At 38.4% G+C, this 24,761-nt stretch overlaps 1 protein-coding gene across 1 annotated transcript in view; it reads left to right on the forward strand.

The window, feature by feature from the left end:
- rgs3a (regulator of G protein signaling 3a) overlaps positions 1-24,761 on the forward strand; it is a 177,932-nt gene that overhangs the window by 139,830 nt on the left and 13,341 nt on the right. The window contains 1 exon segment of the mRNA XM_059358232.1: positions 22,220-22,290. Within this exon segment, the coding sequence (XP_059214215.1) occupies positions 22,220-22,290 (71 nt within the window).

Consider the following 24,761-nt stretch of genomic DNA (forward strand, 5'->3'; position numbering starts at 1 on the left):
CAGGCACGTACCACACAGAAAAATAAATAGAGTTGGTATGTTGCAATGGGCATCTACTACAGGATGAATCCAAATGGTTGTAAAAAAAAACTTCCAAACAGGTGATCAACCTTTCCACAGATCTGATTTACGATTCTCGTGAAGGGAGGCGCGAGGAGTTCTGTTACAGCCCGAGAAGAACAAATTGAAACAGAACTGTTAATCGGACCGAGGGACATTTGATTCTATCATTCATCATTTTTACATCCCTCCTCTCTCATTTTTATGATTCAATCCAGATGAAAAACAGTAAAAACAATAGATCATAAATAACTTGTGGCAACAAGAGAAAGATAAAGTTCCTTGTTTTGCTTTAAAAGCACTCAAAATTCAACATTCAGGAAGGCTATTTCAGTTCCATGCTGATGCACTGTGCACACAATCAGCCCATCTATAATGCAGTCTGAAACAAACCTGTAGGCTACTGCACAACTAAATTAATGTTCTGTAGTAAATTGAATATCACTGCTTTGGCCTGGTGATAAAGACGAGTGAAACAGGGGAAATAAATGATTACAAAATGCATGTTACAGAGAACAATACAGAGTGAAACACATAACACTCAGCTTCATCTAATCTAACTGATTTCCCTTTGTCCTCTGGGCTCAATCCAGAATATCAAATAGTTTTACAAACTAGGAGGAATCACAAAATACGAAGCACACATAAGCAAACGTTATGTTTTGTTTACTCTTATCGCCAGCAAACAGTGCTACTATCTTTTTCTATTCTTGTGTTATTTGTTCTTGTCTGACTGTTTATATCTAAAATGTCCTTGGGTCATCTGAAAGCCCCTATTAAATCCAAGCTATTATCATTATAAAAATGTAGTTTGGACTGACCTTTATACTATTTAGAGAAGTTCTAGTTTTATGGGCTAAAATAGACCAATAGATCAATTGAAATGCAAAAAAACAACAAGATCTTCAACCTAAACAACAGAATAGACAATTTGCCAGTACCACTCATAACGACTCATATGAGCACTTGTCAAAATGACCCGTATGAACGTTTCACGGCTTGTGGTACAAAGCGGAGCGTTCTAATAATATCGCTCACATACATACAAAACCACTGACCTAGGTTGAAGGCAAAAAAAATTAAAGACAGTTTAAACAGTAAATAAATGTATATAAATGCCAGAAGTGAAGAAGTTACAAGGGTGACGTGACTACCAGAAGTTAAGTAAAAAAATGTTTTGAAAAAACTTTTGTTTTCACATGGGACACGAACCATTTCTCCTGGGTGAAAGTTTGACCGATCCGCCCAGAGTGTGACATCCGCCATTTAAACCACGCATCACTTTAATCACTACTACTACGTCATGATGACGGCGGAGGAAAGTCTAAAGTGTAAATATGAGACTTATTTTCCTGCCTGTACATACACCTTATATTGACGTTTTTGAGGGGAGACCAGCCTCAAAATAAAAGTACAGAAGGGTGTCTGGACAGTAATATAGTTTACATTTGTTTTATCTCACTGGTGGACTTGGTTCCCCCCCAACAAATACCTCTCCTAGGTGCCCCTATGGGAGATAAAACATGATAACATGTAGAGAAAATGTGATAAAGTGACTTCTCAGATTCCCATCCACTGGATTATACATAATAAAGTAAACATACTGGTGCCCTATAACACGTAGCTAGTACCCTTTTTTATTATCTACACCCCTGCCTCTCCAATAGCTGGAGTCTGTTTACCTCATAAAGATACTTTTTAGTATAGCAAATATATACGTAGGGTAAAATACACACACAAGTTTGGAACAACATGTTTGCAATATTGTACCTTCAGAGCATATTGTGTCTTTAATTTCCTGGATAAACGGGATAAACAGTTCCAGGAACCTAAATATGCTATTTAAAGCCCCACGTACAAAAATATAATGAAACATGGTGTACTGTTAAGTAATCCTTAAGTACCTCTGCTACATGTCTAGACCTCCAAGACAACACTATTAGCATTGACGTCTCATCATTCCCCACCCACTAATGTGTGTGTCCCCTGTAGTTACCTGAGCTCAAAGGTTATTGTCGAAGGGTGAAAAGCACTTGTTGATATCATGACTAGTTCGTCCCTCACATGGGTCAGCACGCGTGACCAGAGCTATTAATAGTATGTTTTTTTACTCAACAAACTGCGTAAGAGGTTCGAGGAAACGATTTAAAAATACTAGGAATCAATGAGCACCCTTTCAAGTGTTGTTTTGCCCAAATATGAAACGAAATAGATTCCACAGGTAATTTTCTGAGGGCAAATGTGTACATCACAGTCAGCACACTGAATTGGTAGTTTTGTCGGTAAACATGAGGGTTTTTTGTTTGACTGTACAGTGAATGGCCTGGAGGGGACAAAGTGTCTCCGGGGTTCAAATCCATGTGAGATGCAGCCAGGCTGTTTATGTCCTGTGAAATGCTAAATGAGTAACATGTAAATATTTACTGAGCAAACTGAACACGCTCCCAGGACAGTCAACAAAGAGTCCAGCAACTGAAGTATCTGACAAAAATGCAAAGGAACTGAATGTGATGGGAGTTTTTTTTTTTTTTTTCTCTCATTTTTCTGATTTACGTCACAGTTTACAACAAAATTGTCAATGGCTCTACTTGCCACAGTGGACCCATTATATGGAAGGGCATATATCATATATGCAACTGCCCCAAAAGGAAGTATATTATAGGAACCAGACATTCTCATTCCCAGCTTGTCACTTACCAACACCCCTCAGTATCAGATATGGACACAAAAGGATCAAACTACAATCAAACTATGCAGCGCTAATTAAATCAAGATCCAGTTTCTGCGTTGCATATTTTCCTTCTCAAATGTTTGCAGGAACACATTTTTAATTTATTGTTTAACTGTAATTTGAGAAAGTTTGTGACCAGCTAGCCATGTTTTTTATTCCAACTTTCACTCAGTGCCAAGTCATGCGCTTCCTTGCTCTAATTGGTTGGGGGTCATGTTTTGATGCTCTTATTGGCTGTAGGTCAATTAAGAGACATTTGGTCTGTGCCCCTTGGAAATCGGACTTGAACTGAGAGGTTCCAGAATGATTTGCTAAGCATTTGCGAATTACCATGGATGCCGGGCTATAACCAAATAGTTTTGGTGCATAAAACTAACTGTATGTTCATTTGAACAAAATTGTTCTTAAAAAGCCACTATAGGGGCGTTTCTATTTGGGTAAAAACGGCGCTGGGAAAGTTTCAGACGACGCCCTCTCAAATGGCCACTCACTCAACGTGTCTCCATTACAAAAAAAGGCCCCAGAGGGATTTACGGCCGCTAGGGGCGCTTCACATTCAAATTAGGGGCGTTTCGGCGATGTAAACCCGCCTCATTCCTGGTATTCGACTATAGTGGAAACTCACCTTATGCATGGCACAAGCATAATACTGATACGCCGTCCCTGACATGTCCAAAAGTGGCCCTAAAGGGTTCCCATGTGTGTCCATATGTGACGCAGAGGGGCACTAACCCTTCTGACGAGTTTAAAACAGCTTGAGTAGTTGCATAAGACAGAACGCTTTCTTAAAAAAGAAAGAGGGCTGGGCAACAAAAGAGAGAGTAAGGGCACAAACAAACACACATAAGACCTTACATTCAGGTTTTTGACATATATGCATAGTTTCAAATACATCTATATACATTTTGATAAAAATAAATCATCTTTCATGGACAGATACACATATTAGTAATTAATTTGCAAGTTCTGTTCTCAGACATAACTAAGATACGTAACACAACCGCACACACAAAACCCTGGAGATAGATTACACAACCAAAGGATCCTCTCACATTCTCTTTCCATTAGCACACCCAACTCCCTCCTTTCTTGCCATTTACAACCTTGGCTTAAACTGTCTTGACACACATACAAGCATGCATACTCTACTTATTCCGTGATTAAGGTATTGTGAGATAAATCTGCCTTTCCTAAGGTTTGCCTTCCTTAATTACTGTTGCTACACCTGTCAAGCGTTCAAATCTAGCTCTGCAGACATGCAGTCTGATTTAACACACAGGCCAATAAAAGCAGGCTTCTCATTTCTTGCTGACAACATCAATTTTATTATCTGAAATGTCTATCTTCGCCAGCAGATTTTATCGACTGTAGCTTGTTAGCTAGCATTAGCTCATTAGCTAACACCCATAATTGGAGGGAAACTCAATCTCGAGCTTACTTTTTAATGTTTTCCAGGGAAAAGGACTTTGTTTCTTGTTCCGTCATTATTACAGGGTAAAGCTTTGTAACTCAAGTATTATAGTACATTATTATAGATTTTTAAAAATGATAATGTTATCCTAATTACTCTAACTTAGCAATGTTGCTTACAATGAATAAACATACATGGAGCCACACATGGGTTAGAATTATGAGGCTTTGGGGATGAAGACTAACTCTAAATGAGATTTGGCTGGAAAAATAACGGCCTGCTACATAAATCGGGTTTACCAAATTCAATTGATTTAATTACATAAAGCAAATTAAATATATTTTAAGCTCAGTTGCTGTGGCATTTTCATTTAAGCAACAAAATAAACTGAAAGTAAGTTAGAATAATGAAAATAAGTAAACTCGGCTCATGACAGCTTAGCCTAAACAGTGATATAGCAGCATCCAGGACCAACTTCGACACAGTGGATGTTCCTCTCTCAAACAATCTGTAATACAACAACATAAATCAGTTATTTTATAATATTCTCCTTGGCTCTGGAAATAACAATATGTCAATGCTCAGAGCAGAGTTTTGGGGTTATGGAGAGGCTTAGTATTCTCATTGGAAAATTACTGTTTAGGGGAGAGGTTAAGCACGTTTTTTTGTTTGCATCCTGTTTACTAAGTATACACGCATTTCTGGGATGTTGTCTTCTGACAAACTGAGACAATACATAAGAACATATTCTGGCTTCACAGATAGCCAGCCCAGCTGACAGGAAGAGGAAAATGAATTGTCAGTTGAACTGTGATAACAGAATTCTTCTGGGAAGAAATCCTGATAGAGCTGTTTTATTGTGACTTGTCTTTCAAATAAAATTACCATTTATTATTAGAGAACTTCTTTACATCTACTTTTTTCCAGCCAAAAGTTAAGATGATGTTATATGTGTCTTTACCCACATATTTTCAAAATATGAGTATGTAAATTAGTTGTATTGGTGGAAAGAAGGTTGATAACTATTATGGGGACTTTTGATTGCTTTATTTCTGAAGTCAAGTACTGCTATGCTTATACTTCATTTTAAATAGTATGGAAACAGACAATTTAAACCTTTGATTGTATGTCTGATAGATACATTTAACCCTCCGTTTAATTAGAGGTGTTGAAATGAGTGAAGAGTGAGACTTTTTCTCACAACACCTGCATGATTTTTTTTAGATCATTTCCAAAAGCAAAGCAATAGACTTTTGTTTCCCATTGAAACGAAACCTCTTTGTCTTTGCAAACTAATCAAAGTAACTCCTTATGAACTCATGAGAGTTCAAAGCTTCCCAAGCTAATCTTTCTTTGCCAGAAAAAACTCCCACATGGCCAAAAATCCAGCCTTTTATACCTGTATTCTGTCTCTTTGACTCTCTCTGTACTACTAAAACACTCAGTAGGCTCTATATGGTCTTTTACAAATCCCCACATCAGAGGATATTGTTGGCTGTTTGTGATTATGATTTTTTTTAATGAGCTACCTGGATATTTACTGCTTTAAAATGAGTGTGGGAATAGACTGTTTCCATCAATTAACTCCCCTGTAATACAATCAGAATGAGGAATATAATAGCATCCTATTTATTCTTTTCTTTTGTTTGTTTCCAATTTGGAAAAAAAGAACACGAGCAAAAGTCAGCACACTGCGGCCTCTGGCTCAGTACTTCTTGTAACTCTATCCTCATGGTAATACTTGGCTTCGATGCATGACACTTGCTAACAGTACTGACATTTAAAAAAATAGATTCGAGGCAGCAGCAGGAGGATTTTTCCTTGTGAATGACATGCACGTAGGAGGATAATATACCATAATATAATCCATGCCAAAGCCTGTAAAATGGCGAGACGGGGCATTGTTTCAGTAAGTCCCAGCTGAGCCAATAAAGATGATGATGATGATCAACATGACTAATAAAGGAAAGGTTCATCAATGAGTCAACATGCAGTGTACAGTTACTACCAGCAACCTCATTTCTTCTGTGGCCTTTAAATCAAAATGCCGTCCAGGGTTTTAATGATGTCTTTCTCTCGTAAGACGTGATGATCTGATGTCACTACACTGGACCTGTCCCACGCTTTCTGCCCACCTGCCCCACAGTGTGTACAGTTGGGTCATTAAGTGACAGGACTTTGGATGCTGTCACTAGTACAACAAAGCCCTCTCCTGACGTTCACCTAATCCGAGATAGGATCCAGAAGGCCCCTTGTTACATAGCTGTGCCTCGCGTATGTTTGAACGGAGGTGTTTACAGCGCTCGTTGCCATAGCAGTATTTTGGCTGAATCGGGAATCGGTTACATAAATGTTGATAGATGGCTTCTCGCGTATATATATACGCACACATGCACAGAACCGACTTACACAAATGCACACATTTTCACTCTCTCTAAGCTTTGGATCAGAAATGTTTAAAAATATTGAGTAAATTGACCTGATCTGACAATAATAATAATAATAATGATAATAATAATAATACATTTTATTTATAGAGCGCTTTTCAGGGGTGTACTCTGAAAGACGCTTTACAGTTAAAACAGTTAAAATGCAGTTAAAGATAAAACATACAATTAAAATCAACAACAAAGTTCACACATTAAAAGCAGTTCTGAACAAGTGAGTTTTTTGAATGTGGATGGATCTGAGCAGTCTCTGATGTTTTTGGGGAGAGAGTTCCAGAGGGAGGGGGCGGCGATAGAAAAGGCTATGTCGCCCCAGGTTCAGTGGGGGGAACAATGGGTGATGTATTTTGACTCTATACTAAAATAAATAAATTCTAGGATTGTCACGATTTCAATTCTGGAGGATCAGTTTGACCAGATGACCTTAGTTTGGTACAGTCCAAATAAATATGATAGTAATATTACACTTATGTAACTTGAAGCCTGTCTTTTTACAGAAGAAATTGAAAATGTTATTGACAGCTTTCAGGGCAAATAAACAATAATCAATCAATCAGTACCGACAGTCCAGCAATATTATTGCGATCAGTGCTGAGAAAAAGATGTTAATTGAAAATTAATTTCAATGACCTTAAAACTAAAAGTCTAATCTAATCGTGGATTTAAAGAATTATAACACCCCTAACAAAATACCACCACAAAAGGATAAAGGACCGTTTGTTTGCTTGGAATTGTTTGCCTCACCATATTTGTGTTTTTTCTGTGCCGTGTCAACTATTTTTGTAGCCTCGTGCCCAATGGATGACACACAGAAATGCCCCAAACATAGGAAAATTAAAATAAAGAATAAAATACAAGCAGAATGCAGCATATCTGCAGATACATCCACCACCCACATCCACTCACTTCTAATGGGTCATAAGCGGGGATGGAGAAAGATTACTTTTGTATAAGTCTATACATTGTTTTTATAAAGGAAAATTTTGCATTGTATACTTTATTGCATTGTATACTTTGTTTTTTTTTTAATGTTACAATATTGCAGTGAAAAGTGTTGAAACCATTTTAATGTTCTTCATTTTTTATCGTCAGAGTGGAGAGTGACCATGCCTTGATCAACTCATTTCACAGATATGCAGAATCCTGACCTGCATTCTTAATGTGTCAATTGCTCAAAAATCTGACCGTGCAAACAGATATAGCTTTGCCCAAGATGTGCGTCATCCCATTAAGATAACACAATAGTCACTTCCGATTAAAATTTGCTGATGAATTCTCAAAAAAGACCATGAGATTAGTTTCTATAAATACCTCAAGCACCTGAAATCAGTAATTGCACCATTAAGCATTCATCTATTTCCATTTTAGGAAGCCGTTGCAAATTGTTCAGAGTGTGTATACACAACCCTTTGTCTGAGTCCCAGTGTGTTCTGTCTTGGGAGTAAAAATTGTACATACAGTGAGATAACAAGAACGCCATGTACTTTATCCGTGCATGCCAGTTGTGTGTTTCAAATCAGCACACAAATCTGGCAAGGAATTTTAGACACACGCAATTGTGTAGCAGCATATGCAGAAACAGGACACACAATCACACAGTCACACTCCCCGGGAGGTCGGAGTCAGGGTGAACAATGCTGGTGGGATGATGGGAGCACACATGCTGTTCTCGCAGGATGGGAACAGGGTCAAGGGAACAAGCAGCCCTGGAGGTAAAGATAGGGAAATCTAAGTTCAATCCTTGATGCTAGAATGAGACATTCATTATGAAATCAAACATTTAGTTGAGCTGAATAACCTTATTCAGTAACTTTTGGCTTCTTTTTTACTAATATGACTACAACAAACTGTAGTATATGTCCCATATCAAATCAACTATAATCAACTATAAAAGCCATTCAATTCATCCTGTTCTTGCATGGAATTGATTTCTCACTATTTATGGAACAAAAAGTCATAGCAGGATAAAAATATTATGCATAAACTGTGTAAAAGTGATTCAAATTATGTTTCTTGGCTTTGCTCTGAGTAAATTATCTTCCAAATCACATTTCAGGAGTTATGGTATTTGATACGCTGTCAACTTATGAACCTTTTTAACGTTGTTATTTGGGACATTTCGTTCACTAAACAACTGATAGTACAAAAGCACAAAACCTCTGTTTGCTCTGTTGTTCTCAGAAAGCTGAAATTACAAACCGCACAACATAAAAGCACACCAGGAGGTTGACTTTTGGTTTTCAGACTAGTAACTGCTTTTCACAATAGACACAAAAAATCATTTTAGTGCTGGTTTGAGTTTCTCTGTAGTAGGCTTTGATGAGCTCCATAACACTTCATAATTTATAACCACTCGTGTATAACTTGCTTTTAGACTTATTTTTTTTTATGAATCAATTTAGTTTCTAATGGATTGTTTTTGAATGAAAGTTCATGCTAGGACTAACTGAATTTCCCCTTGGTGATAAATAAAGTCATTTTGATTAGATTTTTTTGATAAATGTACCTCTTTAAAGACTCTGAGGCTAATAGTTTTGCATTATATAACAATTTGAATGCCTCATGTACCTTCAGATAAAAAAACAAAGGGAACAGATGCTTTAATCTTGTCGGTCACTCCACAAATAGAAGCCAGTAAAGTCAGATATTCCATTGCTGCTATGCATTGTTTGCTCTCACTGCGAGGTGAAGCACGACCTTTACACCAGGGTGAGTGTGATCGACATCATTCCCCGGCTGCCACGGTCAGACTCTCATTCGCAGCATTCCTCCCTTCCCTCCTGAATGCCATACATCTGATCCCGATGTGCAGCTTTCCAAGAAACCCCTCAGCTAGTCTGGAAACCAGCCCTTTTGTTTTGGCAGTGGGTAGAATTCCTGTATTTAACAATTGGCCAAAAGTAGCACCTGCACCTTAAAACACCTTACATTACCTCAGCTCACCTCAGACCTTGTTAGAAATATTCATTCATCTTTCACTTAGAGCTGCAGAGCTGTCGGCAGGGACTGAGTGAGAGTGGAATTTGAAGAGGGACTGGCAACCAGCCTCATGTTGCAGCGTTAAGCCAGTGTGACAATGTGATGGACGTCACTCACATAAATGTTCAAAGACAGTACTGCAGTTTAGAACTAGGAAGTCATCTGCATCGATCCAGGGACTATTCTGCACATTAACACAGCAGAATACCAGAAATTCTATTATATATATTATTAAGCCATTAAACAATAGAATATTACAGTATAACAGTAAACACCTTTGACCTTTATTGATAAAAAAAATAGTGACATACTGTACATGCAGTGCATTCTATTTGTAAAATAAATATTTATTTAATTTATTAATTAGAAAATATTAGTTGCAATTGTTTACTTTAGTCTATTACACTTTTTGAATATGTTAAATAAATAAAAACACAGAATATCTAAAAGACAAAAAAAACTTAATCAAACTCAAAAATATTTTATAGATTTAAATAATTTGTTATCATAATTTTAGGGTAAATCTTATTTAAATTTGAATGTGATGTCTAATTATAAAGGTTCATTTTTTTTCATGTCCATATGTGTTTTATTGATGATAGCCAATTTGTTATATTTTCAAGGTTCAGAGTTCTTTTTAAGTGAAAAAAATATACTTGAGGTTTTTATACAATTTACCCCAAATTATATAATAATTGGACATGTTGAAACAATATTGGCTTTATACTGTATAATTTGTGTTTAATATATGTTGAATAAAGACAGTGCCCCAGTACAGTAATTGCTGTATGATAAATTGCTGTGCAACTGTAATAGGTATAATAATTAGACAAAGATATTTGGATTCTGCATTAAACCCACAAACTAATTTTCAAAGCACAAACAATAAAACTAATCATGCTCAGAAAAGACACACATATCATTTTCTTTTAGGCAATCAAAACCTAGATAGATGGAGATAATAGGGGCATGTGTCACTGGTATTTTTAATTGATGTGTCATCACTGCGAATGACAAATCCATTATCTTCGCTAATTGCCTTATGTGATTGTCTGAAAAAAGGAAGCCTAAGAGTCTGGCTGCTTCAGATCCCAGGCTTAGGTTAGAAATGCATAACTGTCACTGAGCTATTTAAGACAAATGAGATAATTTATGTAGCAGGTGTATAAGAAAATATGCTTTATTCATGGTTTGCTGCATTGTGGCTGCAGCCAATTTGGAATCACTGGCCCATTAGTGCTCCTGATGGCCGGTATGTGCATAACTGCCGACTTTGGAAGAAGCTGTGAGGCTGCTGCCATTAAAATTCCAAGCAGAAAGGTCGTCCGCTGGTCAGAAAATGTCAATAACAGTTTTAATAGATAGCACCAGTTGCAGGACTGCGAAACCTGACAGCTTTTCAGAGCGGTGCAGAGAAGTGACGTTTGCACGAGCATTGTTCATCAGCATCCTGTGACATGGGAAGTACTTATGGAGGAAGCAGCCATCTCCTGAGCTGCTGAATAACAGGAGGCAGAGGAGAGTCAGATCAAGTACAACACAGTGGCACACACACACACACACACACACTCACACACTCAAATTTGCAGACAAGGCACCTTTTGTATCTGTTTCATTATGTAGTTGGAGTAAGAATGAATCAGTATCCTGTCTGTGGGTCACAGAGTTTATTTTCAGATATTACTGAATATTGTGGTTTTGCCATTGTACTGTATGTGTGTATTTTGTGAGTGTGTGTGTTAGGAGCTGCCATCTAATTCCACAAGCTCACACACACACACACACACACACACACACACACACACTACGCTACACGCTACAGCCGCAACTTTATTATACCCCCAAATTTCCTTTTATTTTTAAAGGAAGTTTAAACAATACTTCCTGTGATATAAACTGAAACAATGAAAAACAAAACCGAACAAAACATGGAATTATAAAGCAGTTATGCAATTGTACATCAAAGACAAACATGGAGGCAAGAAACAACAGGGAAGTTTCTCAGGGCTTTTATAAAACAAAGAAAGAACTGTCAGAAAATAATAGAGGAATACATTTTGGAATCCAAACCATAGCCTCATGAAAGCTTCATAGACACCAGCTTTATGTATGGAATAGATTGCTTGATAATCATTAAAACTCACCCACTGAGGTCAGAGTTTGGTTTCTCTCCATCTCTACCACATTTCTTTGTTTAAACATCACTTTGGGTCTTTATTAAATCTTTTTTCTCTCTATCTCATATTTTCTGGCTCTTATAAAGGCTCCATTGTTCACCCAATGCCCCTCAGAGAGAGAGAGCCCAGTCTTCTGTTTTTTGTCTCCTTGTTCTTATTTTCTTTCAACTCGCTGGCCAAGATCTACGAGGAAGTGCAGACACTTATCAAGGGCAAGAAATAACTAAGATTATCATCAAACAAGCAAGCTGTGTCCAGTTATTTGCTTAGTTTACTGACATTGGTTTTGCAAATGGTTAGCTATAAATCTCCAACACGTGTTGCAAGTAGATTCAATTAGATGTTTCTGCAGAGATGGAAGAACTAGAATAAAACTTTATGAATTTAGAATTTTATGATTGCATGATAAAGGTCCTCATCTCTGGAACCATGTGTTTTCTGACACTGGGATCACATTGGCATTCCGCTTGTAGAAAGAAGTTAATTATATTTAGTGAATACTCCATGCACAGGACAGCTATTAATTGCTTAATTTAGGAGACGCTCCAGCTCTGTTATTAGTCTGTTGGGTGCATCTCTGCTTTGTTTACAACATAGACAATGTGGTCACAACATAAAGTTTGAAACTATTCATGCATAACCAATATATGTTGAAGCTTTCTTGTTCTGCGACTGAATGATTTAAGGTATAGCAAATGCGGTCACAGTTGATATGTCACAAATAATGACAATGGTGGGGGAAAAGCTAACATTTAGTGTATTAGTGAGGTGTTAGGCCATGAGCTGCAAGATCAGCTTTAATGCACCATTTCATAGTTTTTATAACTCCACTGCATGGATTCTTCCAAAAGATATTCTCTCAGTTGTTGTTCTGATGGTGGTGGTGAAGTATAAGACCATGTTCTGACCAATAAAAACAACACTGGAAACAGATAGCACCCTCATTCATATCAGTAAGGCCACTGTGTTTCAAAAAGATTAATCTTATGGTAACAAGAGTTGTGTTACCATAAGATTTCAACAAATTTCTATGTGCATTTTCAATATTCACATCAGAAAAGCTTGATGGAAAAAAAACTTTCGAAAAATGCGCATAAATGTTTTTACACTAGCCTGAGGTGGTTTTTGTCTTTTCCTAAATATAGTTATTGCACTCAACGGGAGATGGAAATGCTTTTTGCGAATAAGTTCTGACATATTGAACATTTAACTCACATGACTGATCAGCTGTTTCTGATCTACCGGTCAAGACAAGCTGATATGAAAGAACAATTATAAGTTTAGCCTACAGCAATACATTACACTGCTGTCTGCAGATGAAAGTATGTTTATGCATTTGATGGAAATGTCCCTTAATCACATTTTCTTCACTGCGACATTTAAAAAAAAAATTGCTTCAAAATTTGATAGGACTTAAATGGAAATACGGCTACATTCTGTGCATGTGTTGAATGCATAGTGTTCGATGAGAGACCTGTCAAAATGAAAGTTAAAAGTAATTTCCTGGGATTGGTATAGTGTTGCAAATCCAAGCTTACCAACTACACATTTGGCCCTCACAGTTTGCAGCTCTCTGCACCCTGGAGTAGATGAGAGTAATTTTATAGGTGAATATAGTTAATGCTAATACTTTCATACCCAATATGTGTCACTCTGAGAATTTTTGCCAGTTTTGGGCCAAGTAGGATTGATTTCATCCTCTGAGAAGCATTATAAACACAGACCAAAAACTGAATCAATCTGCTGTGTTGGATGCTGCAGCGTAATAAGTTGTTAACATGAGTCTCACACTCACACATTAAACAGCTAGTGTTAAATGACTGTGATTCATATCTCTTCATGTGCCAGACAAGCCTACTGTTGTCTCTTCATTGTCAGATTATTGAAGATAAAAAAGGAGCCTGATGGTGAACACAACAGTACTATTTTAGGTTTAAAAAAAAATTGAAGGAATAAAATTATATTAAAAACTGAGAAATAGAAAATATGTTTCAATGATTCATGGCATACGAATGCACAAGTAAGAATCCTGACAATCAAATTATGACCCACTCTGTTCTGTCTAATAAATAGCAGATGCATCCAGTGAATGAGAACAGTGCCGCCTGGTTTGGAGAGGCACATGGAGACTATTTGTGCACTTTATAGATTCCACATCCTGATAAACACACAACTTTGGTTAAGCCTGTCGTGCACTTCCTTTCTGTAATAGTAGAAAGTGAATGTAGATCCAAACTGAAGAGCCTTAACCAACATCTGTTCCTCTCTGTTTTCTTACAGATATTAGCTTCTCAATTAAGAACAAAGGGTTTGAATCCCATTTAACCCTATTAATCCCTGGTTATTACTGTTAAATAAAAACCCAGGTTGGCAAGCTCCGTACACATAACTGCAAATTAAATGTACCAGACTTTATGGAAATGTAGTATATGATGTTTAACTTATGTAGTATAGGCCTGTCACGATAATTACTATATCAGCTTATTGCTCGATATACAGCATATAAAAATGGACATGATGTCTCAATGCTTGACATGCACTACAGATTGTCGAGGCCCATGCAGCCATTCCTGCTGTTTATGTTATTTTAATTATAAAATAATACATAATGATTATCTCATTGCAATGTTTTGTTAACAGAACCTGAAAGTCTATTTTATTTGTTTTGGTTGTAGTTCATGTATTTGTTTTATTTATCTAGGATATTTTAATATTTCTTTTCCACATTTCAATTCCAATGTTTAATATGTTCGAGATTAAAAAATGCATTGCTGTGGAAAAGGATGTACTTATTATGCTCTAATATTGTTATAAAACTAAAAAAACATCAATACAACAATGCTATCGTTTATCGTGATAGTTTCTGGGAAAATATATTGTCCTAAAAAATGTGTTCTCATGACATGTAGTACATTGTGAAATTATTGGGAAAAGTGCTAAAACTGCCTTTTCATTTATATTTCTTTAATTAACCAACCTATGAAAAGTAAACCATTGCAAGTATATGGAAATAGGTATTTAGATTGAGATGAGCAGAATTTGTTGTTCAGAAGGCTACAACAGGCCAAAAACACAAATATCAGCAGCTGTTTAGTAATCCAGTAGTTTCTCCCACCAAGGAGATTATGTTTTCCGTTGAGAATGATCTCACAGTTTGTGAATCACGTTTTTTTTTTACTTCCGTTTTTTTGTTGTTGTTGTAACTTCCATGGCTCACATTACCCTTGCAACTACTTCACTTCCGGTATTAACATACATTTATTTCTTGTATCAGCTGTCTTTATTAACGCCTTACCAGGATTTTTTTTGTCCTTAACCTAGGTCAGTGGTTTTGTATTCAATTAACTGAAACTTCAGTCTTTTTTACAACCGTGAACCATACGTGTGTGTGTGTGTGTGTGTGTGTGTGCATAATGACGTGTGTTTTTAGAACAATCCTGGCATTTTGGTTGGAGACCTTGTTGTTTCCATTTGGTTTGTTTGTCTGTTCGTCAGCACGGTTCCAGAAAAAGAGCTTGCCCATTTTTCATAAAACTTTTAGTGAGGGTGAAGCATCGGCCAGAAAAGAACCCATGACATTTGGAATGAGTTGGCCTCGATAGAGGTCTGCGCTCTCTGAGTGCCTTTCCAGTTAATGTAAAAACCTGTTATCATAAGCTTGTCAGCATCAGAGCTCGTTTAAACCTGTTCAGGAGCAGGGTCATGATGCCGGGTTGAATGACTTTACTGCGTCATTCTGAGGTATCTCAGAGAGAGAGAGAGAGAGAGAGAGAGAGAGAGAGAGAGAGAGAGAGGGTGGGAGGGAGAGAGAGAGAGAGAGAGAGAAAGAGCTACACAATGTCAGGAAACTAGGGTCTAACACGTAGCACCAATCCAAGGCTGCGCTATATGAAATGGGAGATTGTCTGGGTCCCCTTAACATTGTTCAGTTGCCAGCTTGTCAATTTGTTTTCAAGCATAAGAAGAAACAGGGGAATGAGAAGGAAGGAAGCAGCCTGAGGGAGGTCTGATGAAGAAATGCAGCAGGGGTTGAACTGGTGAGAAGAAAGTTTAAATACACAAAGACCAAGATTAATTTCTTCACCTCTGGGGTTTAAGGTTGTTGGAGGATTTGAAGTCTGGGTCAAGAATGTTTCAGAGCCCTGTTTAGAATATTGTTCCTACAATGTGTTTGTTAGTGCAGAGCACAAGTGAAGAATGTACAGTTTGTTGAGACAAAGACAGGCAAATTGTCCTCGTCTTATCGGGGAACAGCAGCCTATTGGTGTCCCAAACACATTCTCCATTGGCTCTGGCTAAACACACATGTTCCCAGGTCATGTGCATATGTGTCTATAAATGTTTTCATTAATGTTTACTTTTAGTATTGCCAGAAACGTGTTGGCCCATGTAATTGCTTTCACACGTGCATGCATGTATTGGTACATAGCTACAAAGACACGTGTGCAACACACATGCAACAGTTTAAACTGTTATCTGTGTATCTGCACAGCCATCCCACAGTCTTTAATGGTGTGTCAACATCTGCATCCCATGCCTCGGGGCTATATCGCCGTGTGGTCTTTGGCAGATTCAGTGTTTTCTTACTGTCTTCAGTGAGGCATGTGAGGAGTCTATACACACGAGCATGCACACACACACAAACACACAAACTAGGGCTATTTTTAGAAAAGACTCTTTAGACTCTAGACTTTTTACGCTTCACCGGTTATTGCCAGGCAGTCTGTGTGTGTGTGTGTGTGTGTGTGTGTGTGTGTGGTGGGGGGGGGACTTAAATCTCTTTTGTGTGCGGGGCCCGAGAGGGGTCTGGTTGCCAGAAAGCACACTGAGAAAAAGAGAAACATAAAAACCTGAGAATAGACCTGAAGATTTAGCTCTTTTAACACAAAGCCTCTCAACTGAACGTACTGTACAGACAACAATGTTTTACACCAACCCGGGACACTATTGTTACAGTGTAACAGTTTTATTTAGCGGATGCTTTTATCCAAAATGACGTACATCTGAGAGTTCATATAACACAAGAGAGGACCTAGACAGAAAATAACAACGTGAGTAGGTGCTAGGAGGCTAAGTTTATAGGACGTGGGTGCAACCAGGCTGTGCATGGAGGCTTTGAAAATAGTGCAGAGGGTGTATAGAAGAAGTTTTTGGTCTTTAGTGTCTTCTTACAGTTTGAGAGGGACTCACACATACACACAGAGATTGATTAACTCTAACACAGTGTGTCAAAAAAGCTTTTATTATATAGGTTGTAATGCAGAAATACATCCTTGAAAATAAGTTTAATATGACTCAATTTTTAGTGATTGGTGGACTGATTCATCTCACAGAATCAGTTCCTTTGAGGTGAACCTTTCATGTTTTGATACTTTTTGCAAACTATGGCGCCTGGTTCTCTGTGACACTAAGTTATAGCACATGCACGTTCGAATGCACTGATTCAGCATCTCACTTGTATTTAGGTAGGCTATCTAAATCTAATCTTTTTGAAGGGCAAGAAGCAGAAGACATAGTTCAAAAACACACTGGTGGCCAGCAGGGATTGCATCCCAATTAATAGCCCCTCTCATAGTGCCGTTTCATGCCGGGACATTTATGCCTCTGTAACGTCTCGTCTGCACTATGAACACGTCTGAAGCGAGATGCCGGGATCAAATGAGACTACTGAGGCGGAAAATTGTTGGGACTGTTGGAATCGGGACCACTATGAACGGGACATCCCGTCAAGGCAGAATATTTGACGTTGTGTGTGACGTCTAACACACGCCTGCCACCTGGTCCGACAGCCATCCAATCACTGTTCAGCAGCACAACAACTGCGGCCGCTGTCAGCCACTTATTGTAAACAAACCAGCATCGCTGACTGTGCACAGAGTTTCCGGTGCTTATTGTAAACAAACGGAGGTCGCTAAGTGAACACATCCTGCTGCGGCACATACATACTGTACTGCCACAGAGCAAACTGTATAGCATAACTGTATATTAGCACTGTGCTACTCCGCAGCACTGCTGCTGCTTTATCGCAAGTCACTATCGTCTCCTGCCCACCTTGTTCTGCGACGCCAGACTGCACTATGAAAGGGCACAAATATCACACCTTCGCAGGATCACTATGAACACCCTAAGGCGAAAAGCTGGCACAGATCTTTCCGACAATATAGCTGGACATTTGCGAGGCCGCACTATGAAAGGGGCTAATGTGTAATGTAATCAGTGTGTTACTGTATCCAACTAAAATGGAATAAAAAAGAAGCTGTTAGTACATTTTGATTCAGTTTCAAATCATAGCTTAACACTTCTTCCTTTTGACTGACAGGATGCAGTCATGTATTCTGATTTGTGGTCCTGCTATCGGACAAAGGTAGGAGATTTGGCACTGTGTGTCTGTGCATGTATGAAGGAGATGGTGTGAAGTGCCTTTCATAGGTCCTTCAGGTGTCAGAAAATGAATTCACTGCTCCAGCTTACCATCCACATTGTTCTTTTACAGTTTTTCCCAATTGCTAAAACACTAAACCCTATAGTCTGAACCAAATGCTCAGTTGCCTGAACCCACTGATTGAATCAATCACTCTTTTGGCAAAACCATAAGCACTTTTCACCCGTTTAGACACAACTTGCCAACACATTTTCATTGTGATGCACCCGTGCTGCATAATGGTGAGCACAGGTGACAAAAGGCAAACACAATTAAAGCACAAGGGTCACCACTTGAACACAACAACTCAAAATTGATCACACTTGTGGCTGATGATGTGAGGGAACATATAAGCCAGTTCAGAGAGCACTGGTTTGTGAGGCCCTACAATAGATAGAAATCTGAGAGGAAGAGTTTGTGTGAGAGGAGGTCAAGGAGGTCAAGGTGGTCAGCGAAGACAAAGAATAGTAATATCTGATGAAATGGGAGCTACTGTGATTGACCATGTTCTTGTCCATGGCATTTAGCCTACAGTGAACAATGAACATGTATTGAGCATTGTGTTTTCTATTTTTCTATGTAGTGTTTAGTGACTGCTCAGTAGTGTTTTTAATTTTGATTGACTCTGGGGACGATTTGACAACATAGTTCAGTTTTGAGCACAGATTTAACTGTTTTGAGGTGAAAGTTTGGTTTTGCACGAAGAGTCTGAGGTTTTGTGAATGTAGCTTGAAAATTGGGTTTTGTGTTCACAGTTTAGAGAAAAGGAGAGCAGCTTTCAAGAAATGTGTCTTAGCAATCAAGAAAAACTGTAATACCTCTGCAGATAATGTCAACAGTGGGTGTGTGCTGATTCACTTAAAACAGTGTGCATGCTTTACATTAGGATTCTAAAACTGTATCCAATTAGCTACTCGCAATTGTTGGTGTAGCAAGAAAGCAAACACATTTCCCCGCATGTGTGTGTGTGGATCTCATCCAGCTGGAACGTAGCATTGTGGTGTGAATGAGCATCCAGTCCAGTACACGCAGGCAGCTAGCCGAACAAAGGATGACCAACAAGCAGACAATCCTCCTCTGATCTCCAATGGCCCCACAGCAGAATTTGCTCTCCCGATACCCCTGAGTAATCCTGTCCTGGGGGCTACATCAGGACAAATGTCTCCAAAGAGGGCAAAGTCTTCTTGTTTTTCTGTGTTTTCAGGGGAAAGCCTGTCTGATGGCTCCATAGGGACCGGGACTGCCCTGTTGTTCCCGCTGAGATTACTGATTAGATTTTGATGTCTCTCGTGACTCTGAATGACTTAATCCCTACTCGTGCAAACTGAAATGACCCGTGTTTGTAGCTGCTTTGTGCTAGTTTTTCTTTTTTGTGAAAATACCTTTAAGCTTGGATAGTCAAATATCGCGTTATAACTATGCATGGTTAAATTTATCAACCATTTTATCATTATTTTTTATTATTTATTAAGTACAAAAGTTTTATGTGTGTCATGTAAAAACACACACATCCTCATACAGTTCATCGGGTCTTTGTGCCCATCAAGCAGCAGCTCTAAAAATATTTTCTTCCTGCTCTTAGCCTATTTTTAGCCAGCTCCTACATAACATACACTCATTCACCTTTCACAATCAACCGTGACTTCAGTCAGAAAGCACCGAGTGCATCAGTGTACTGTACACTTCCTATCATGACAGTTTGAGTTGTATGGAGGAGTAATGAATAGGAGGGATGTGGAATTATTTTCATTGTCAAGGAATTGAGAGGAACCAGTGAGTCTTTCAAGAAGGATGCTTTAATCAGCAGTATCAAAAGCTGCAGCGAGGTCAAGGAGCAGTAACACATTGTGCTCAGCCACATCAGCATTGAACAAGGTCTAATTTACAACCCTGACACAGGGAGTTTCAGTGCTGTTCTGCTGACAGAAACCTAAGGGATTTTTTTTTTAATTTATGTTATCAAGAGTCATAATGATGCAGTCATTTGAGAAGGCACCAGGTGAAGCAGGGTCATTAACATGGTTGATATTTTACTATGTACTGTAGAAAGGCTGAATTACAATGAAAAAGTGATTAAACAATTCACTGCCAAGACAGAATGAATGTCTCATTTCATCTTTGACCTGGTTCAAAAACAATGCAAAGTACAACAGGATATCACTTCATGCAGCTGCTTTATGTTGGGCAGCTCAACATGAATGGATGCATAACACAGGATGTGTTTACCCATGGGGCTAAGTGGTATAATTGACATAGAATAATGGTCCCACAAACACAATGTACACACACATTTTAACTACATTCGTGGTATTCACACATCCATATAATAATAACATTCTATTAGTGAGGATCCTTATATAAGTGATCAGTGGTGGAAAGTAACCAAGCACATTTACACAAGTACTGTACTTAAGTAGTTTTGAGCTGAGCACATTGATACCGCTCTCATATGTGTGTTAGATGTGAAGCTACGGATATGATTAGCTTAGCATAAAGACAGGCGACGATGGGAAAAAGGTGATACTGAGCTTGATGTCTAACTCTTGGCAAGAACACAAATACAGGTATTTTGCAAAATGTCATACATGGTTGCAATGGTTCTGGGGGAGGGAGGGGGGGGGGGCATTGAAGAGGACATGTATGAAGTGTATGAAAATAGAGACAAACATTGATAGTACTCTAAATTATATATAAGAATAGAAATGGTTTTTTTGCTTTTGTTTTGTTTTTTACCTTTTTGCTTCTGTAAAGCCTGCTTCTAACACAGATCTTGTAACAGTAACTTACCTTGATCTGTGTCTCAAACTATGCTGTGTTGAGTCCTTGAATTTAATGTTTAAGAAGGTGTGCGAACCCCCGCTATCTATTCCTTTAAAGAGGTACTCCTCACAAAATCTTATCTTTTGACTCAACACTCCCTAGCCTTGAAAAAAGTAAAAAGTCTAGTAGCTTCCTCACTGATGGAGAACAACAGCTGCGGTCAGCTGGAAGTCCAGCACTTAGCATCGTAAAAAGTGTTTATGGCTGAAAAAAATGTGTGGACAGTCAATCTGGATAGTTGTGTTACTACCAGCAGAAGTCGGGACCTTTGGGGTTTGATATTTGATACTGCTTCAAAACATGTCAGTCTGTTGTAAGAAAGCTGCTGTTATCCGTCAATGAAAAAAGTACACACTTTAAAGCCTGCAGGAGGGGAGTGTTTGGCGGTAGAACGCTGGTTTATCTTCAAAACAGCACCTTGAAGAAGTGAAGGTCCTCAATTTGTCAACATGTCCTCACTCTGAAGGTTGAAACTCAAATTGGGTCCAACAAAGATAGAGAACATTACACCATGCGTTGCCAGCTGTGGCCAGTATCTAACTCGGACTCAACTGTGTGTTCCTGTAATACAATGGCTCATTATTTAGAGCCTCACACACACACATACAATGGGGCAGCTTCAGGCCATCAGATTAGTGGAGATTGACCCCTTCCCCACCCTGCAGCAACTTCCCTTTTACTCTTAACCAATCAAAACGGTGGGTTGGCAGAAAGTGTAATGTGAAACCAGGGGTCTTGGCTCAACACTTCAAACCTGGGGCACAGTTGGAGGCCAGCAGAAACAACAGCCGTAGCCTTTCACACTCTCTCACACACATTTTCCTTACTTAGTTATACCCTGTGTACAAACACCATCTGCTGCATACACACAGTCGGTTTTATTCAACAAGAAACACACACATATCTGAGAGCTTTGCCTTGTGGGATTTACACTGTGAACTGCTGCTATGGATTAATCGTTTTGGTGGCTGGCTGCGTGTGTTACAGACTGGACTAGTCTCAGTCTAGCCTAACTGGACACACCGAGGACTCGCTAGCTTACGGGCCAACTTAGGTTGTCATTGCCTGCTGGAGCTAGTTCAAGCTGGCTGCGGTGTCTGCATGAGGCTACAGGGCCCTCATTCTGTGTGAGGGTGGATGATGCAGTGTGTGCTCTCCTTCATCTCCCCTCAGCTAAGCTCCGGATCCCCCTGTAGCTGCGAGGTCGGCCCTGACGGAACAAAGAAGAAGAAATCCAAGAACCTGTAAGTACTCACATGAATCAATTTGTGTGTGTGTGTGTGTGTGTGTGTGTGTGTGTGTTTCCTGTAATTATTTTCAGTTTTACCTTGTGCTCATTTTGAAGGTTGTATTCAGAATATATAAAACATGTTTTAACCATTGACTGTTATGATTCAAATCAACATATAATCCATTATTGATATGTGAGAAAGAGGAGGACAAGGACACAATAGATCAATCTCTTATAGTCCTGAGAACTACAATAGCATTCACCACTTCTGCTTTCAATGCTCAGTCTTCAGCCTTTTATATTCATGCTAATTCAATCAACATCCAGTAAAAGGTTAAAAAAAGATAAAAAATTCACACCCAGCTTTAACAGCCATTATTTAAAAGGGATGCCTTTCCTTGTGTTCAAACTAATGGTGAATGTTAATGACCTGTTCCAGCACATAGGGGGTAAATTGAGACATGAAGATTTATTTTGACAACGTGTTATATGGGTGTGATAGAATTAATGAACTGGAGTTGTCAGGACATATCCATGCTGTGATAGCAGATCTTGCACTTTACTCTCTATTTTGGGTGTCTTAATGTATACCAATTTAGAGGGATTGAAAATAGGTGCTCTGAATGTGGTTTTCTTTTCACTTTAATGCAGAAAGAAAACAACAATCTGATATTTTGACCTATGTGATAGTCTGTGCAAAATCTCCACATATTCACAGTTCTGATTAAAGTGCAAGATGTGATAATGTTGTTGAATATGGGAAAAATTAACAATTACTTGCGATAAATAAACAGAAATTCAAGTGCACTGAATTTTGCCTTTTAGGTGCTTTCACTATACCGCTGAAATTCAACAAATTGCTTGTTGATCATTTAAAAAAAAAAACCCTGAATAGTGCATTCAAATGCTCCTCTAATGGTCCCATTAGTTGTTCTTCCAACTTGGGTGTGTTTTTAATGAGCTTTAATTCGTAATTTGGAAACAAGAAGAAGTTGTGTTGTATTTTATTGCTCAGAGCATTTTAACAGCTTATTAACAGCTGTTTCCAGTATTAGCGCAACAGAAAGTAAAAGAAAGAGATCAGGTGAGCCATGAAATATGATAGGGAACACATTTTTCTGGTTATTCCTACACCACATGAATGCAACACAAATGCCCTGTTCAGCAAAGTTAAAATAAAAAATAACTCATATTTCACCCTGATTCGGATCCACTCAAAATTGAATGGGTTTCTTTCTCAGCCCATGTTTCACCCTTACACCAAGTTTCATGAACATTGAGCCAATAGTTTTTCTTTAAACCTGCTGTTAACAAACAAATCGATCCAAAAAGAAAAACCACCTTTGGTAGGTCATGAAAGTAATTTATTTCCAACATCATGTAGCTCCATAGAGCTTCAAATGAAAAACCATGTTTTAGGGTTAAGGTGACTGTGAAAGCTAATCATCCAACGCTGATCATCATCTACTTAATTAAGTGGTAAATGATGTGTGTGCTGCTGAGGAGTGTGGTGCCATATGTGTGTCTCACATTCTCGGCGGTGTGACAACTGAGGTGTGTGTAGAGAGTAAAGACTGTTTGTTTGGGTGTGTGTCGACGCCTCAGTGATTCATCAGCTGTTCAATGAGCCTTATTCACGCTCCTGTTCATCAAGATGAAAGCCATTTCACGGCGTGAGGACAATAAAAGCACTCCTAGTGGCTATCCTTGGGCCTGATAGCTGGCCATTCTTCTGCACAAGCTGCGTTTTTATGTTGTTTAGTTAACCAGCAGATTAAGTGATTAAGATTCCACAGCCCGCCCGAGTCCAGCGTTTGTGGCCTTTTATGTCGGCTGCTGCAAACAGCTTCAAACCGGCTTTTATTTGCATTAATAACACAGACACTCCCTAGAATATATAACATAGATTTTTAGCTATACAAAGCATGTTTTTCTCTCTTTTAATTTAGTTTAAAATCTGGAATGCTGGATCGATTTTGTCTGTTTGCAGAAACAAGCATATTTCCAAATCAATGATTCATTACAGCCCATAGCATTTTCAAACACATGATTCATTTGATTCTATTTAACTTACATGGAATAAATAGTGAGGCAGTAATGACTCTGTGTACCTGACAGTTGGGTTCATGGCCACACATAACAACACAGCTTTACAGCATTTGTTGACATTGGCCATGGGTAGCAAACAGTTATTTGCTTACTAACAGCAGGTAAACAAAGATGAATCATGCTGTTAGCTCATCTTATATTACACACTACTGCCAATGTGGAGGATTCTTATTTGTTCTCCAAATAATAAAAACTGTCATTAAATGAAAACCTGCAATTTAAGTGTCCGGACTAGTTCCATGCAAACAACAATATATTTATTTTTGCTTGTCAAATGCATTTAGTGAATGATGGTTTTCTTGATAATAACCAAAATCATTATCAAGAAAGCCATGGAAAATGGCTAGATACCAGCTCTTAAATTAAACTGTTAGC

Source organism: Centropristis striata, chromosome 19 (assembly GCF_030273125.1).
Source record: "Centropristis striata isolate RG_2023a ecotype Rhode Island chromosome 19, C.striata_1.0, whole genome shotgun sequence".
Classification (NCBI taxonomy): Eukaryota; Metazoa; Chordata; class Actinopteri; order Perciformes; family Serranidae; genus Centropristis; species Centropristis striata.